Source organism: Brachycentrus maculatus, unplaced genomic scaffold, assembly GCF_059751285.1.
Source record: "Brachycentrus maculatus isolate JH-2025_06_01 unplaced genomic scaffold, ASM5975128v1 h1tg001133l, whole genome shotgun sequence".
In the NCBI taxonomy this organism is placed as follows: domain Eukaryota; kingdom Metazoa; phylum Arthropoda; class Insecta; order Trichoptera; family Brachycentridae; genus Brachycentrus; species Brachycentrus maculatus.
The window spans coordinates 129045-146072 of record NW_028281830.1 but is presented as its reverse complement, the minus strand read 5'-3'; the positions used below and the strand labels follow the sequence as shown (position 1 = coordinate 146072).

The 17028-nt window shown below is 30.5% G+C and overlaps 1 protein-coding gene across 5 annotated transcripts in view; it reads right to left on the bottom strand.

The window, feature by feature from the left end:
• The window catches only part of LOC148299455 (uncharacterized), a 72082-nt gene that overhangs the window by 3418 nt on the left and 51636 nt on the right, over positions 1-17028 (bottom strand). For 2 of the 5 annotated variants that reach the window (XR_015839078.1, XM_088276074.1), the window contains exons 9-14: positions 10071-10390; positions 8986-9196; positions 7790-8004; positions 6734-6919; positions 5034-5631; positions 1026-1082 (exon numbers count right to left, since the gene is read on the bottom strand). Coding sequence is in view for 3 of the 5 variants with exons in the window: in XM_088276074.1 (XP_088132200.1) it covers positions 1027-1082; positions 5034-5631; positions 6734-6919; positions 7790-8004; positions 8986-9196; positions 10071-10390 (1586 nt within the window). In the remaining 2 variants the exon portion in view is untranslated. The remainder of the gene's footprint in view (positions 1-1025; positions 1083-5033; positions 5632-6733; positions 6920-7789; positions 8005-8985; positions 9197-10070; positions 10391-17028) is intronic. The other 3 variants (XR_015839077.1, XM_088276071.1, XM_088276073.1) reach the window with 2 other exon arrangements.

The following is a 17028-nucleotide window of genomic DNA, read 5'->3' as shown; positions in this document are numbered from 1 at the left end:
TGTGCATGTTTTTGGAATGTCCAGAAAATGTACTATATCCCAGCAAAAGAGGCATATTTTTAACTTAATATTTAACCGCTACAGGGCAGAATATGATTTTTTTTACATTTTGTAGAAAATGTATTGTTTAATTATTTTTTTAACTAAACTAAATATTTTTCAAATGGAGAAAAAATCTTCAGGTTTTACCTAAAAATATCAATAAGTGGCACAGTAAAAAGTTCAATAAGTGGCTTAATATTTATTTTTAAAACATTGTGTTATATTTTTAAACTTTTAAAACGTTCTCCTGAAAAATCAAGTTTTTTAATTTATGACGTTCTTGGAAGGAGTGAGCGACATGTTCTCTTGTATCAATCAATTTTCTTTTGTAGTCTTAATAACACTTTTTTATTCATAGTACACTTTAACCTACAAATGCCAGGCCATAAGCCCTGAGATGGTCTGAATTCCACCTTCTTTCATATAAAAATTCGATAAATGTTTCATCTCAAGTTAAAACACCTGTAGTAAAGAAACGTGTTTTGTTTGTATTGATTTCGAACGCATGCGGTTCTTAGTGAATGTATGGAACCAGAAAATTTATGATATTTTAAATGAAATTTAACCAAATGACAGTGGATATAATACGGCTGTCCAAACTTAAAACACGGTAAGGGACATTTTTTTGTAGTACGTTTTTTTTGCATTTTTGGACTAAGTAGGTTCTACTTAGTCCAAAAATTAAATAAAAAACTACTACAAAAAAATGTCCCTTACTGGACAGCCGAATAGGTGAGGATCAACTCTATCTCTTTTTATGTATGGTATTTTTATTCCAAGATCAAATATCGTCAGGATTTATGAATACGGGTATAAATGAGGTTATGAGCTTGTCATGCATTCTTTGATGCAGTATGGAAAACTCTATATGATATTTAATCTTTTTAAATTTTAATCGATATTGATATTTTTATTTTATTTTCAATCAAAGCGATGACGAATTTCCCAGTGCAATGCAATGCGAAATAATAAACTGCACATACTTTACAAATAGTTTTCAGCTCCTTTACTTCTTCCGAAATGAAATTTTCCTTTAGTACCTATTATCACATAAAATACAATATTAAATAAAAAATTCAGACATGATTAATTCAATATATATATGCATAAAAATAAATTTAAGATTTCCTTATTATCTCCTGTTTGGTTTGCTTCTTCTATAGCCGTAAAAAAGGTTATTGCAGGCAATTTATTTGACTTATTTTCAGTATTATTTGTTTAATTGAAACATCCAAAGCATATATTAATATCTGCACAAAAATGTGTTTGAGGTAAGTGGTTTTAAATTTTATATAAAAAGCTCCTTTATTGAACAAGAAAAAATAAATAACCAGGTACAATTTCGACAATTTATTTACTATATGCAGTGTTGCGATTTTGTAAAAATAAGTGTGCAGTTTGATCGGAACTTTCGCATTTATTAATTTAACTTTTTGTTTTGAGAGGTAAGTACTTAACGTATGTAATCGATAACTGAAATTTGATATTCGTCTTGTATTTCGATTTATTTGTAACTAAATACTTACATACATTTTCCTGTATACTGAAAACACTATTAAACATATGTAAATAAAACTGTTGAGATTTCAGAAGTGGTGTCTGTTTTTTTAATTAGTAGATGTAACCAAAATCAGTAAAAAATTGAAAAGTGACTCCTTTCGTTTTTAATTTTTTCGATGATGCTTATTTTATTCTCAATATTATTATTGTTTAAAGCATTTACTTTGTGGTTAGTCATTTTTACTTATTTTTTTTTTACAAAAATGTTAATAAAATTAGTATATAACCACTCACCGCTTATTTTATACATTGTTTTCATATTTCACCATTTAAACACCTATCATACATCATCTTGCCAAATTTGTTTGAAAGATCACATTTGGACAGCTTTCAGTCTACATTAATTCTTCTTTTGCCAACTCCATTATATAATTTCATACATTTGGGTTGGTAGTACCAAGGACTTTATATTGTACTGCCAGTTTAAATTCCACTGTTAGGCTTTTATTTGCCACAACTGATTTCAGTATACTATTCACTCTCCATTTTATATCTTCATCAATCTTTTCATCTCTGGAAAACGTTCTTCCCAAATATATGAAATCATCTACCAGTTCCATAATGTCTTCATTTACTACTATTTTACATCCAAATATATTTTCATCTCTTTTAAAAACCAAGTCCATATATTTTTTAACGTTCGTCAGTAAATCATCTTTGTTACCAGCGCCTGCAGATATTCCCTACTATCGGTAAGAAGAACTGCATCGTCACCACACAAAAAGCAAAAGACAGTGAAAAATAACATTTTAGCTCCCATATTCACATTTCAGTTCATTCATGCAATTATCCATGTATATATTAAATAGCCTCGACGACATTACACATCCCTGTTTGACACCATTAAAACTGCTAAACCAAGATGCGTTGCATGAGATACACCGTAATACTCACATTAAATTTACATGAATCATTTCACACTCATTGTGGAGATAATCAAACATAGTAGGTTTATTTGATTTAAATTTTTTAAATGGATGCAAAATATGAAATTTTCGCGTTTTTTCTTCATTTTTTAGGACCACATAAAAATAATAGAACAATGTTTTTCTTCAGTTTGATGTAATACGCCATGCACTTTGAGTTATGATTAAAAATAAAATATACGTATATGATAAATACAGGCCAATATCCCAATACATTGTAAAATATTTTGAAATAAGTAGTAGACAGTAGGGTTTCTGGAAAATCTTTAATATTTAATTTTTTTGTTAGTATGATTTATTTTCGAAGTTGTTGATAGAAGCAAGAAAATATGAAAGACAGTTGAATACTATAAAATAAGTTTTATTAATAATAACGTTATAACTAGATCACAGAATTTCTCACGGAATTTAAATGTTACTATAATATTTTACATCAAAAGTCAATACAAGTACATAGAATGTAGAGGAATTATACGTATATTATTTACTAAGCAGATATAATATAAAATTAATATAATTATAAAATATGCAGAATAAGTCAAATCATTTAATATGTATTCGTAACGAATATTAATTCTTCGGCTTAAAAACCATAACAAAAAAATCACAAAACATTAAAAGAGTTTTTTTTTATTTGAGGACTATAAGTAAGGATCATTTCAAGTTACACAATTATTATTGTTTCGTATTTCTCAACTTTTATAGTTCATTATTGAAAATACATACTTGAATGACACTAATTTGCAAACAAGAAAGACTAATCGTGGTAGAAATATATTATAAAATGGAATCCACCTCTTTTATTTCCAATTTTTACTATCTTCAAATATAAACATACATTTTCTTTTGTATATTGATTTTGTATTTTCTTTATGGAATAATGTGATGATTGAAATATAAAAAATATAACACTTGTATTTAACCGCTTTTTTGGTTTATTGATATAAAAACGACTAGTTTCGAGAATCTCATATCATCAATTTCATCTGTAGTTCCTGAGAGGCAAGTAGTGTTGTCATAGATAAAATCTATAAATTAGTCATGTACAAATGTTTTATTTATTATATTTTTAGAATTTATCTTCAGAATCTTTGAATATTTATGATACCCTTGTGATTTTTTTGTTTTGATTTAAAGAGAGAAGAATTTGTTTTACCGAATACATAAATAAATATTTTTACTTAAATATGGAAAAAGGCACCAGTATTAAAAGAAGCTCCCAATACATAAAATGACACCAATATAGCTATGTACTTCTTTGTAGAAATAAATAATCTTACAACTAAAAACAGAATATCATCTGTCATGCTACAATGTAATTACAATTAATAATAAATAATAAATCCCTTACCGCACCCCAATGGTGCATAGGGCACTGCTTCATATAAACGCAGTGTCATCTCGATCGATTACACACGAAGGAAAGGTGATCAGCCCTCCGCTTCAGGTACCAGTCCAGTGTAATATTGAATTATTGAGTTATAAAATATACTTATTCTACCTTTCTAAATATGATATTTTTATACTTAATAATTATAATGAATCTCAATTGAATGCAGCAGAATATTATTCGACTTTTTCACTACCCTTAAATAAAATTTCGTAAAACCTCCATGTGTATTTACAATGAAACATTTTAAATACACACGAATAAAATATTTTTCTATTTATTTTTAATAAACGTGATTTAAATCTTCAAAATTAAATACTCCATTTAGTTCTGATACAAATTTTAATGTCAAAATTTTTCTAAATTGTTAATTTTTTGGTTTCATAGGAACAAGTATACTGCCAAACGTGGCCAATTGTTATATTTTCACTTTTTTATTATAAAATATCTGCTTTGAAAAGCCAAAAATAAACCGTTACATAAATTGTAGTTTACACTATATTGAGGGTATTTTACTATTTAAAAATCCTTGATAGTTTTTACGAGACCGGATTTATTTTCTGCCTTTTTTCAGTAAATAATACGCGAATTTATAGTTTTGTAGTAAAACCAACGATACAATGTTTTATAGAAATCTCCAAAATGTCTTTAACATTTTGAAAAGGTCGTACAAATCGATAATTTTAGTGATAATAGTCGGATAGTAATTAACTATGTATAATTTAAGTAATATTTACATTAATATATAGACACTGGGAGAGGTAAAATCTCTAACCTACAACATCTGCATTCTTGTTCCATCAAGAACAAGGTACTAATAATGTCATGGTGATGTTGCCATGCGGGCATTAGATTATTTTCTAAACCTAATTTACTCTATGATTTTGTGAATAAAATGGAATCGCTGTTAGCTATCGCTTCCACGTACGCTCGGTCGGAGTTATTCTGGATGACCAAAGCAAATACAGGATCAGGCCTTCCCTGACTGGAGAAGCTAGGATTTTGGGGTGAAGATGATCCCAAGTTTCGATGAATAGCCCCCTGGTTGGAAGATTGCGATGATGGTGGATTCGAATGAGTAAGCACGTTTGTATTCTCATCGTTCGCCCACTTACCTGAGTTTGTATTGGGACCCTGGAAATTGTAACTGCTCGGCTGTGCTGGTTGTTGGCTTCCAGCTGAGTACTGATTATTCGGCGGATTATAAACAGGTCTAGTAGAAGATTCTACGTTAGGATTGCTATTGTAGGGTTTTCGGATTCCGGGATTGTTATCGTTGGTTCCTAGGTTGTGGACATTTCCTTGGTTGTGAACATTTCCTTGGTTGTGGACATTTCCTTGGTTGTGAACATTCCCTTGGTTGTTAGTGTTTCTATTACTTTGGATGTTATTCACTGGGCGTTGAGTCGTTCTCACAGGCGTTGGCGCCAGAGGAACTTCGTCGGGTTTATTGACTCGTCCGCCGAAGATAATTGCGCCGGTGCTGACATCTCTGATGAAGAAGAGGAACGGATGGTTGATATTCATGGTGTCTACGGTTCCACCCATGAGAGGTACAACCATGGCTCCTGTGACAGCGGCCGCAATAGCCCCCTTTTCGTTTACTTCTATATAAGTCTTGTGGACTACTTTATTGACTTGTGGGCTCTGTCCAATGTCGATTACAATTCCGGACAGGTTCGCAGTTGGTGCGAATATCTCTCTGATTCCAACCTGTAAAGAAAAAATAAATTGATTAGTTCGAATGGAAATATGATATTAAAAAAATGATAACGCTACAGTCATACAGACGTAAATAAATATTTGAGAACACTGACGAAACACAACACATTTCCTTATTTTCTCACTCATCTTTAAATATACAATCTTATCTACCTTTTAAGATTATGACAACATTAACATCCTGGATTTCAAGTGTCGATATTTTGGAGAAGATTGTGTAAAATAATAGATAAAAAAGAACAAGGATATTTAAGTAAACTTTACGTTGTGAAATAAGAAGCTTAATGGACAAATTCTCAAGACAACTTCAAGACCATTAAAAAAATGTAAAATTATATTTTTTGTTACATAAAATATTTCATTTTTTAATAGATTTATATTATCCACTGACACTTCGTGATGGAATTGCATTTTTAATTTATTATTAGATTAAAACCAATATTTTTAGCTTTTCCACTTTTTTATTTGACCAGCGACCGGGTTTCGTCGTTACCGACATCATCAGACTGGTGAGAGGCTATACAAATTGTTATGTTATATATAAAAACTCCTGCCTTCTTTTATATATAACATAACAATTTGTATAGCCTCTTACCAGTCTGATGATGTCGGTAACGACGAAACCCGGTCGCTGGTCAAATAAAAAAGTGGAAAAGCTAAAAATATTGGTTTTAATCTAATAATAAAATAAAATATTTCAACTACAAAATTTGACCAAATTGATTGTCAATTAAAGAAACTAAACTAAATAAATATATGTAGTAACTAAATACAATGAAAATATTCTAATACAGTTTTGATTTGTTTATTTGTAGGTATAGTATTGCTTTTATCAAAGCTCTTCTACTATTTATTATACAAAAAACATTAAATAAAACAAACCGAAAAACATGTACTTGAGTGATATTGCATCGTATTATTTATTGATTTGGCATTTAGTTCGAGAAACAATATTAAATACAAAAATAAATAATAAAAAATAAAATAAAAACTTTTATTAAAATAAGACCATTTTCGAATTTATCAATCTAAATAACGAGAACGCATGTTCTCATCAACAGGTGAAAATTCAAAAGAATAGTATGAGGCTCACCTTTTTGAGTACTTCGGTTATTTCTGTCTCAAACCCAATCTTGAATTTGGGCATCGATAGCTGCACTTCAGTTTTCTGCATCTTACTCAATATATCTTGGAACTTCACGTGCCTCAAATCTCTAACTACTGAATCCACTTCCCCCTTCTCTTTCGGCAACAAAATCAGCATAGAGAATTTACCACCCTGCAAATAATATAAATCACGCTGTATAAACACAGAATTTAACAATTATTTAATAGTATTCGTCCTAATTTATTAAATATTTCAATAAATTTTGAATGATTAAATCTTGATCTATCTTAAAGTTGTATGTTTCATTTGTGTAATTTAAAAACCTTTTCACGTTACGTATATCCATACCTAATTTTCAACTTTAATTTAATGACGTGTTACGGTCTGTGGTTAGTATCACGGATTCAAAGTCAGAGTTTCTAGACTCAAATCCACTCTACCATAATTTGAAACTTATTTTTAATAATGATCCACTTTGTCTCACAAAAATATATTTGATAAAAGCACAAAAAATATAAATTAAAACGTAAATTGGGTAAACTCTCGCAAAACGGAATTTGAATGCGTTAAAAATCAAAGTACATCATACGAATGTTTAATCATCATTAGTAATCGTGCATTGAATGACCACTTAAACCAACCCATGGCATATGGTAAGCCTTAGTAGGAATAGCAGGTAGGAACACGTTAATAGTAGTAAATAAGGGCTACGTATTCATTTTATATTGTACGAATATTAAAATGAATATGAGCATGTCTTATAAGGTAATTCGATATATGTATATGGACATACCTCGTTAGGTTATTGCGTTAATCAATATATAAACACACCTTGTAAGTTTATTCAAAATGTGAATATAAACATACCTTCTAAGGTAATTTAAAATATGAAGATATCTTTTAAAGTAATTCAATAATTGAATATGAACATACCTTGTTAGGTAAAACAATATATGAAAATGACAATACCTTGTAAGATTATTCAAAATATGAATATGAACACATCTAGTTAAGTAATTCGAATTATGAATATGAACATACCTTGTAAGGTAATTCAATTGCGTGTGAATTCAGCGCATCGATGTATGCAAAATTGTATTCCTCTTCAGAGTCCATCATGGCGACATAACGACAATCATCCTCAGTCGAGTAGAAACAGGTTGTCTTCGTCAATTTTGCGTCAAATGACTGCTCCCAATCTCCCTTGAAGTACAGAGCATTCGCGAGGAGCGTTATCGTGTCGTAATTGAAGTCACCTGAAAATACAAATTGGTCATCAATACATGATAAGGGTGCTCTCAACTAACTAACCATCACGCCGCTTCTCCACAGGGGTAGGCAGAAAGAATATAATATTATTTTATTGATTCGGCATTAACTTTGTGGAATGACATGATTATTTTATTAAAATTAAACACTTGAATATACCACATTAATGAGTTTTATTTTTATTTACGACTAGTTTCGAAAACGACATATGTTTTCATCTTCTGGTACAAATTAAAACATTAAAATTAAAACATCTGTCGTTTTCGAAACTAGTCGTAAATAAAAATAAAACTCATTAAAGTGGTACATTCAAGTGTTTAATTTTAATAAAAAAAATGAAGAATATAACGCCACACCACTCGCAGAAAGAATATAACGTCATATATCAAAAAACTTGATTTTTCAGGAGAACGTTTTTAAAGTTTAAAAATATAACACAATCTATTAAAAATAAATAACATACCACCCTGTCTTTGCAAAAAATATTCGCCTCTTCCACATTCATTCATCTCCTCATACATACCAGCCGATAATTTCAACTCCTGACCTGACCGCTATTTTTATTGGTATTTGACATTCACACATGATCATGTTTTTTCTGTAAAAACTGTGTTTATACAGAAAAACTTGATAAGGTATGTCAAAATTATTTTTTTGTGCCAAGTTTTTCTCGGCCTTTCTCTGCTCCTTTTTCCAATTATAGTCCCCTCATAATTTTATTTTACCGTTATTTCCTTACTCATTCGTTCCACATGTCCAAACCATCTCAACATACTTTCCTTATATCATAATTCGAACATCTAGCTCAATCAATAATCTAGAAAGATCGTTTTTCGACTGCATTCAATCTACCTTCATTATTTTTTTGCCAACTCTTTGTTTCACTTCTATCAGTGTTGGTACCAGACTCCATTGTATACTGCTAATTAGGCTATATCTGTTAGGTTTTATTTTTTATGTGTACTCACCAGGGGTGACAAAGTTCTGAATAGTTTTGTGTGTAGCATCACTAATCCAGCTGTTGACCATTCGAGCAGCTGCAGTAGGATTATTGAAGTCGACGGATTTCAATTCTGACTGATAATAATTTTTCAAAATCTGTTGGTACTGAGGCTTCGGAGTGAAGTTTTTGTTCATGAATATTCTATTGGCACTCTCCAGAATCACTCCATTAGTAGACTGTAATTAAAATAAAATGTTTTTAATATTTATGGCATTTCCTTTGTCAATTTGAATTTTTTTTCCAAAAATGTTTTTTATTTTATTTATGTAAACGTATATAACCACACACTGAGATGTGCACTGAGAGCATGTTCGTCCTCGGGTCGACCAAAAACGCATGTGATCAATATTTGGTGTAGTTTTAAGTTTGTGAGTAATGCAATGGTAGTAAGGTGTGGTATCGTTTGCATGCTGGTATAGTAATTATCCTGACGAAGAGAAGGGTACGTCTTGAAACCGGAAGACTTAAATTGTGGTGAGTGGCTATATGCTAATATTACTAACATTTTTATTAATAAAGTAAAACATATTTTATTGAACGTGTTTAATATGTTAAGATGTGTAATGTACATATGTATGTATGTATTAAATATCAAAATTTTGGTAAATGGGTAGGACATATTGCGAGACAGGACCCCACAAGATGAACCCCTAAAATTTTGAGACGAAGACCTTGTAAGAATAAATTTTCCCTCTCCAAGCACAAGAGCTTCTTGGACTCTTTATTGCAGAGAACAGCCTAAATAATTTTAAGATTGTCCAAAGAAGAAATAACCAGATGAAATGACCAAATGAATTAAATTATTTAAAAATATGAAATGAATCAAATAAAAATGATAAGCAGTCAAAAGCTTCAAAAAAGTTCCGATGACTTAGCCGCTATGGGAGATAGAAACTGGTTGCAAACAGCAACAGAATGAAAATAATAGAAGGCTATGGAAGAGGCCTATATTCAGGAGTGAAGGACAGAAGGTTAATGAAAAATAACAGACAAAAACACAAGCTCAGACCCCAGTACTTGACGGTACGTCAAAAAATATATTTTCATTACCTTTAAAGATTGCAAGTAATTTGAGAATAATTCTCTCGCCGCGTTCACATTCTGCGGAAGCCTCAAAGCTTTTCCAAGTTCGGCAGCACTGGCCCCTTCAGCACCCTCATAGATCATCGCAAGGGTGGCCTTTATGCTGGCCGGGGATATCATGAAGTTCCCGTTGATCTCCTGCGCAGCCACCTCGAGGAGTTCCTGGTCGAAGTAGTGGAAGCGGGCAGTGGAAGGCTCTTCAGGCTGCACCCAGCTCGGGTTGAGGGATTGTGAAAACTGTGGACTGGCGGCCTCAATAGGTTGAATGTCGCTAGTTAAAACTGCTACTGAAATAAATCAAATAAAAAAGATAAATAAAAATTCCATAGGCACACTTTTTAAAAATTTGGAACTCACACAACACACTTCTTAAAAATTTGAATTTCACACAACACACTTCTTAAAAATTTGGAACTCTTGTCACACTTCTTAAAAATTTAGAACTCAAATAACACACTTCTTAAAAATTTGAAACTCACGCAACACACTTCTTAAAAATTTGTAACTCATATAAATACGATAAAATTCCCACATCGCTTCATCTGTGACTTTGCTGCAGTATCTATGGTTGATTTGAGTAAGCTTATTATAAAACAGAGACCATTTTATTGGAAAAAAAGAGCAGAGGAAGACCGAGAAAAACTTTCTCCCTTCCTCACACACACACTCCCACTTTTTTTTATTTTATTTTTTATCTCTTTATGTTTTTGATCGTTGTTAAAACATAAATGTGGAATTGTGTAATTGTTTTTTAATGTAACTATTTTTTAGTATAAAATAATAATAATAATAAAACCCTTACCGCACCCCAATGGTGCATAGGGCACTGCTTCATATAAACGCAGTGTTATCTCGATTGTTTACACATGAAGGAAAGGTGATCAGCCCTCTACTTCAGGTACCAGTCCAGTGTAATATTGAATAAATATTAGAGTGAAAAAATCACTTTTATTTATTAAACCCCCCTGGGAATTGAACCCGGGACCTCCAGAACGGTAGCCGAGCATGCTGACCATTACGCTACGGAGGCGGACAACTTTTTGTTGTATACTTTTACGAAATGTAAAGCTGTACAATTCCCGATTATTTTTTTTTTTAATTAAAAAAAACATGGCACGATCAGGTATGCCAAATACTTGAAAGTGATCAGGTTAGGAGGCGTAACAATCGGCGGGTATGTATGAGGAGATGCATGAACGTGGATGAGGCGAAGAATGTTTGCAAAGACGGAGTGGTGTGGCGTTCTGTTCTCTCTGCCTACCCCTGCGGGGAAGTGGCGTTATGGTTAGTTAGTTAGACCATTTTATTATCAAAAGTAGGCAAAATCCTTTCCGGATTACTTCACATACTGGGAAATGCCGAAAAACGTTATTTTTATTTTATTTTAATGGAGCTTATTATTGGACCAGTTATTTTTATCACAACATTTTTTGTGTGTACAAAGTCTTATTTGCAACTCTTCAAACTCCAAATCACGAACTACACTTAGGATTTATTTTGTACTATTTTGTACAGTAATACGGAAATACTCAAAAATTCGTTATTTCATATTTAATTGTACTTTATGAACCATATTTTTGGTTGTGTTTTATTTATTTCCTATATTTTTTACCCTTCACTATGCGTTAATGTAACAAGAAAAGTAATTAAATCGTTTTAAAAAAAATTATAATTGTGCACCTTTACATTTTTTCGCATGTTTAAAATAATTAAAAGAATTAAAATATATTAAGTGTTTAATGTGCTTGTGAGGAAGTCATTAATATTGATTACTTTAATAATTTAAGTTCTTACAAAAATTAAGAGATTCAAGGTTCAAAAATTGTGTAAATGAACATATGTAGCTGTTCTAAACACATACAAAACCTTGTTAATAGTATTTTGCTCACAAACTGAAAAATTAATTTGGAGTACTAAAAAAATATTAATCTTATTTAATTAATAAAAATGGCCAGCTTTTCTATAAATTACTTCCTTTCTGGATATTATTTACACATTTAAAAAATCTAAATATCAACCAAATTATTCACAAAATCGATGAAAGCAAATCTGCGTTTTGACACTAAGAAACTATTGTTATTGAAGTCTTTACAAAGATGAATAAGAATATTGAAATTTGGGTATGTACAGGGCTCACAACCTGTCATATCCCCCATATGACAGCGTTTTTTAAGTGATTTGGCGTGTAATATTCACCATTCTATCCATGATTTATAACCACACCACTCAAAATTTTGGAACTCATACATATATCATAAATCTTTTGATGGTTTATCATAATTGACACGTTCTTTCATCTCTGAGTTCTCGCCACCATCTATGGTTGACTTAAACCAACCTGTGATAGGTTGTAAGACCTGTACATACCAAGACATTCTTTTTTATCTATGTTGAGATGTCAACTTTTTTTATTATTCAAGTTCAACTCAAATATTATTCAAACCAAAAATTTGAAGAAAAAAAATCCATACATGTTTTTTTTTAAATATTTCTTTATTATAGGAAACTTAATTCAAGCGAAAAGCCGTTTGTTTTTATGAAATAGCGGGAAAACAATTTTTTTTAGAAATATTCGAAATTACCTACATGATGTAGTTTTTCACACAAACATGAAGTCAGTATTTTTCATATTTTTCTTTGACATCTCATCAAAGATGAAGAAGAATATGAAAGTCTGGGTATTTACGGGGCTGACCGAATAATATTTTATTTAGTTTTTTGTTGTATTTTATTAGAAGGAAAAACAAATGCTTCTATATATGATAAATCAGAATACAAAAAAAATCATGAATACCAATTACAGTTTTTCACATTTAGGCATAGGAAAAGTCTATATATAAGAAGAGATATGAGATAAGGATAGGATAAAGAGAAAAGGAGATGACAGTGATAGGAAAAGAAGAAAAGGAGAGGACAGGGAATAGAATTACCCTCTTAGGTTTATAAAATTTCTAATAATATGAACTTAACTCCTGTAATTGGAGATAATCCAGATTTTGTGAACAAGTATTTGGACACACTCAAAATGTTGAGTATTTTTCACTTGTGTGAAGAAAAAACTACATGATTTTGGTAGACTTAAATTAACGAGTGAACAATGTTTCATAAAAACGGTGACGGTTCGCTAATCAACGACCTCGAATACCACCGAAGGTTATCAGTAAACGTCCATTTCACAACATCTAATAATTAAAATTCGATTCGTCTTCTCTGTAATACCGAATCACAAAATAATATTTCCTAGTAATGAATGTACTACACCACAAAATATATTTAGGTGCAGCGCCAGTTATTGACATTTTGATAAATTCGTTTGTCAATATTGATTTACAATTATACCATTCATGACATCGACGTATTTTTTTAACCACGTTTTTTTCCTCTTTTAGGTTTTTTTTATTATTATTATAACAATAATATAAAGAATCACTCTATTTGTGCTAGTTTTTAGCACACTTTGTACTTTTTTTAATATTTGATGAATGATATGTTAAATTTTAAAATAACCTCTACGCAGTCAGCAAAAAAACATTTTCAACCAAAAATAAAACGTACATTTTATAAACTCTTTATTAAATTTATTACTACCAAATTCGTTGTACGAGTTTCATTTTAAAATTCATGCAAAAACGCGTTACTTCCTGTAAAAATCATCACTGATTAGATCCTCCTGACTACGTCATCAAACATCCGTTTTGCCGCGAAACGTGATTGGAAAATTTTTGTGCATTGTAGATATTTTCAGTCGATTACGAGGCCCATTATTCGCAATGTATAAAATGAAGAACTTTTTAATTTATGTTTTTAAAATATTGATTTACTAAAGAGAGAGTTATGGAAATCTGGATATGGAACTTACAGCATATAATTAGCTGGTGTAAGTGATCACTGTGTAATATTCACAATTCTATCTATGATTGACGACTATATTGCTCAAATTACGAAAATTGAATGTATCTGATGGAAGAGTGTTTTTTTAATCCACATCCATTGGTGCATAGAGTATTGCATCGTTTATAATCAGTGTCATCTTGATCGTTACACGCATGAAGGAACGGCACATAGCTCCACACTTTAGGTACTTGTTCAGGGTAGTATAAAATAAAAATTGTAATGAAAAATCACTTATATATATATATTTTGATCCCCCTAGAAATTGAATCGAAGACCTTTAGCAAGGTATCCAAACGCGCTGACTACTACACTACAGAGGTAGATGCAGTGTCAACTTGATCGTTAATTACATAGAATCATGCTAATTTGAAGCGATCCAGGGTAATTTAAGCTTCATTGAACAATATTCTTAAAAAGTTGTTGAATATTTTCGGTAGGGATTTCAATCATAGTAATTGTCTGCTTCCTGTTTTTCTCGACGAATTCTCCTTATTAAACTGAGTCAAAAAAGAACAAGATGACACATACTCCTAAGTACAAATTCATTCGCAAAAATTTAAACCATTTAGTGCATTATGTAGTTAAATAACAGTTAAGACTGAAGTCAAATAATCGTGGGAATATCCCTCAAATCCATAATCCATTGTTTTACAGGTAGATTCGCCCAATTATGTATATGCCCATTATTTAGAAGTTATCTATGAATGCCCTTTTTTCAGTCAATAGTTACAAAAAAATGTTATTGAAAAAAATATTACAGTAACAAAAAATATATATTAATATACAACTTCATCGAGAATGGTTTACATTTTACGGTTACATTTTTTTTTAAATTTAAAGTAGTTTTTTTCCAAAATGTAATTATTAGTTAAGTTTAGACATATTAAGATACTATTTTAAAAATAATTTTGTAATGCTTGAAATGAAATAATTTTTTTTTTCATAATTTGTGAAATTAATATATATAAATGGAATATTCAGTGAGGCAAGTAAATGCATTTTATCATCTTGTTTTTTACTTACATCAATTGTGACATTAATATATTATATTGTGTTCTTAGTAGTAGACTTGCGTCATTCAATTTATTTTTGATTAATTTATATAAAAAGTCTCAGTGAAAAGAACAGTTTGAATAGTTTTGGGCTTTGTACATTAGGATATTAAAACTAACAGCACTCTGTATTAATAGCTTTTTACGCAATTCTTAACCACTCAAAGGCAAACGACACTCCATCTAATTTGATGCTATTAAAGGTAAATATAAACTTATTACAGTATTGGAACACACCATTATAATCCATTTATACACATATATATATATATATATATATATATATATATATATATATATATATATATATATATATATATATATATATATAATATATATATACATATATTTATATTAGATATCCCGCTAATAACTAAGTGTGTAATGGAGCGAAGAATAAAAATATTAAAATAGCTCAAGTTTGCCCAAATTTGAGATTAGTTTTCCGGAAAACCCACATAAAAGCTGTTTAAAATCGATAATTTTTTTTTTATTTATTCGGGAATTGTACAGCATTACATTTAGTAAAAGTATATCATAAAAAATAGTTACATTTAAAAAAAGGTCAATTATACAATTCCACATTTATGTTATAATAACGATCAAGAACATAAAGAGATAAAATATAAATAAGAGTGTGTGCCTTTGTAATAGGTAAAAGTGAGAAAATTTTACGCATATGATTATGTTATTGTTATTAATCAAAACATTTGATATTTACCGGCGATAACAAGAAACAACACATTCACAGCCATGTTTGAAGATAAAATTTCAACACCGCACTGATGGTACACACGCACAAACGTCACACAATACGTCTTTAACAATATTTTGCTTGGCGATATTTGGTAAATAACTATATTTTTCCTTTAACTGTTCGTTCACGAGTCGCCAGTAACTCACTCTCCGACGATTCGGAGTTTATGAATACAGACTTGAGTCGTTCATGGTCACTACTCGAGGCGGCCATTTGCATTTTGCGTAGGTAGAGGGGGTATATGGAAAAACCGATGATTTTATCCTGCGCTGAGCCGACTGACCAGTAGTGGTACATTAAAAAAAATACACACAAGATTTTCGTCCGACACTGCGTCAATACCGAATTCAATTAAAATGATTTTTTGTTTTTTACAGACGATTTTTTAATTAAATGATTGAATAAAGTTATTTAAAAATAATAATAAAAATACCCTGATATGGTATAAACTTTAATTTAAGTCTACCAATTTATTTATCTGAAAAATTATAAACTTAAATTCACTCACCAATATAGTATGTGTTGCAAAAAATTACTAATAAAATTATATCGTCATGTATAATTCCGATATGACAATTATACTTGTTTTACGTTATTATACGTATGGACATGTGGAGCAAATGGAAAACGATAGAATGGCTAAGAAAATATATGTGGCGAATGTGAGTGGGAAAACAGAACGAGGACGACCGAAAAAGACTTGGCACGATCGGAACCTAAAATCTGGCGGTGTCAAAAGTCTGCGTAATCGGAGACAATGTATGACTAGATGTATGGATGTGAAGGAGGCGAGGAGTGTATGTCAGGATAGAGGAGTGTGGCGTTCCATCCTTTCTGTCTACGTCTGCGGGGAAATGGCGTGATGGTAGTAGTAGTAGTAGTAATTATTATAATATAAAACTCAAACTCAACGTTTTTAATCACTTTTATTTTTGGTAGTTTTCTCCAACCGGTTTCGATAATAACCTTAAATAAAATAAAAAACGCATTTTAGAGGCATATCTTTCCGCTTCTATGAAATTCAGACCACCTCCCAACGAAAATTTAAAGATTTTAAAATATTTATGTATGATTTTCTAAAATTTACAAATATTTAAAAATCTAACAATCTAATGACATAAAATTTACACAAAATATTTTTTTTCCAAACTCTCACAATCACTGTTATGTTTAAAATAAAATACATTATGAAGAAAATAACTAAAAGGATTTTGAGTAGATT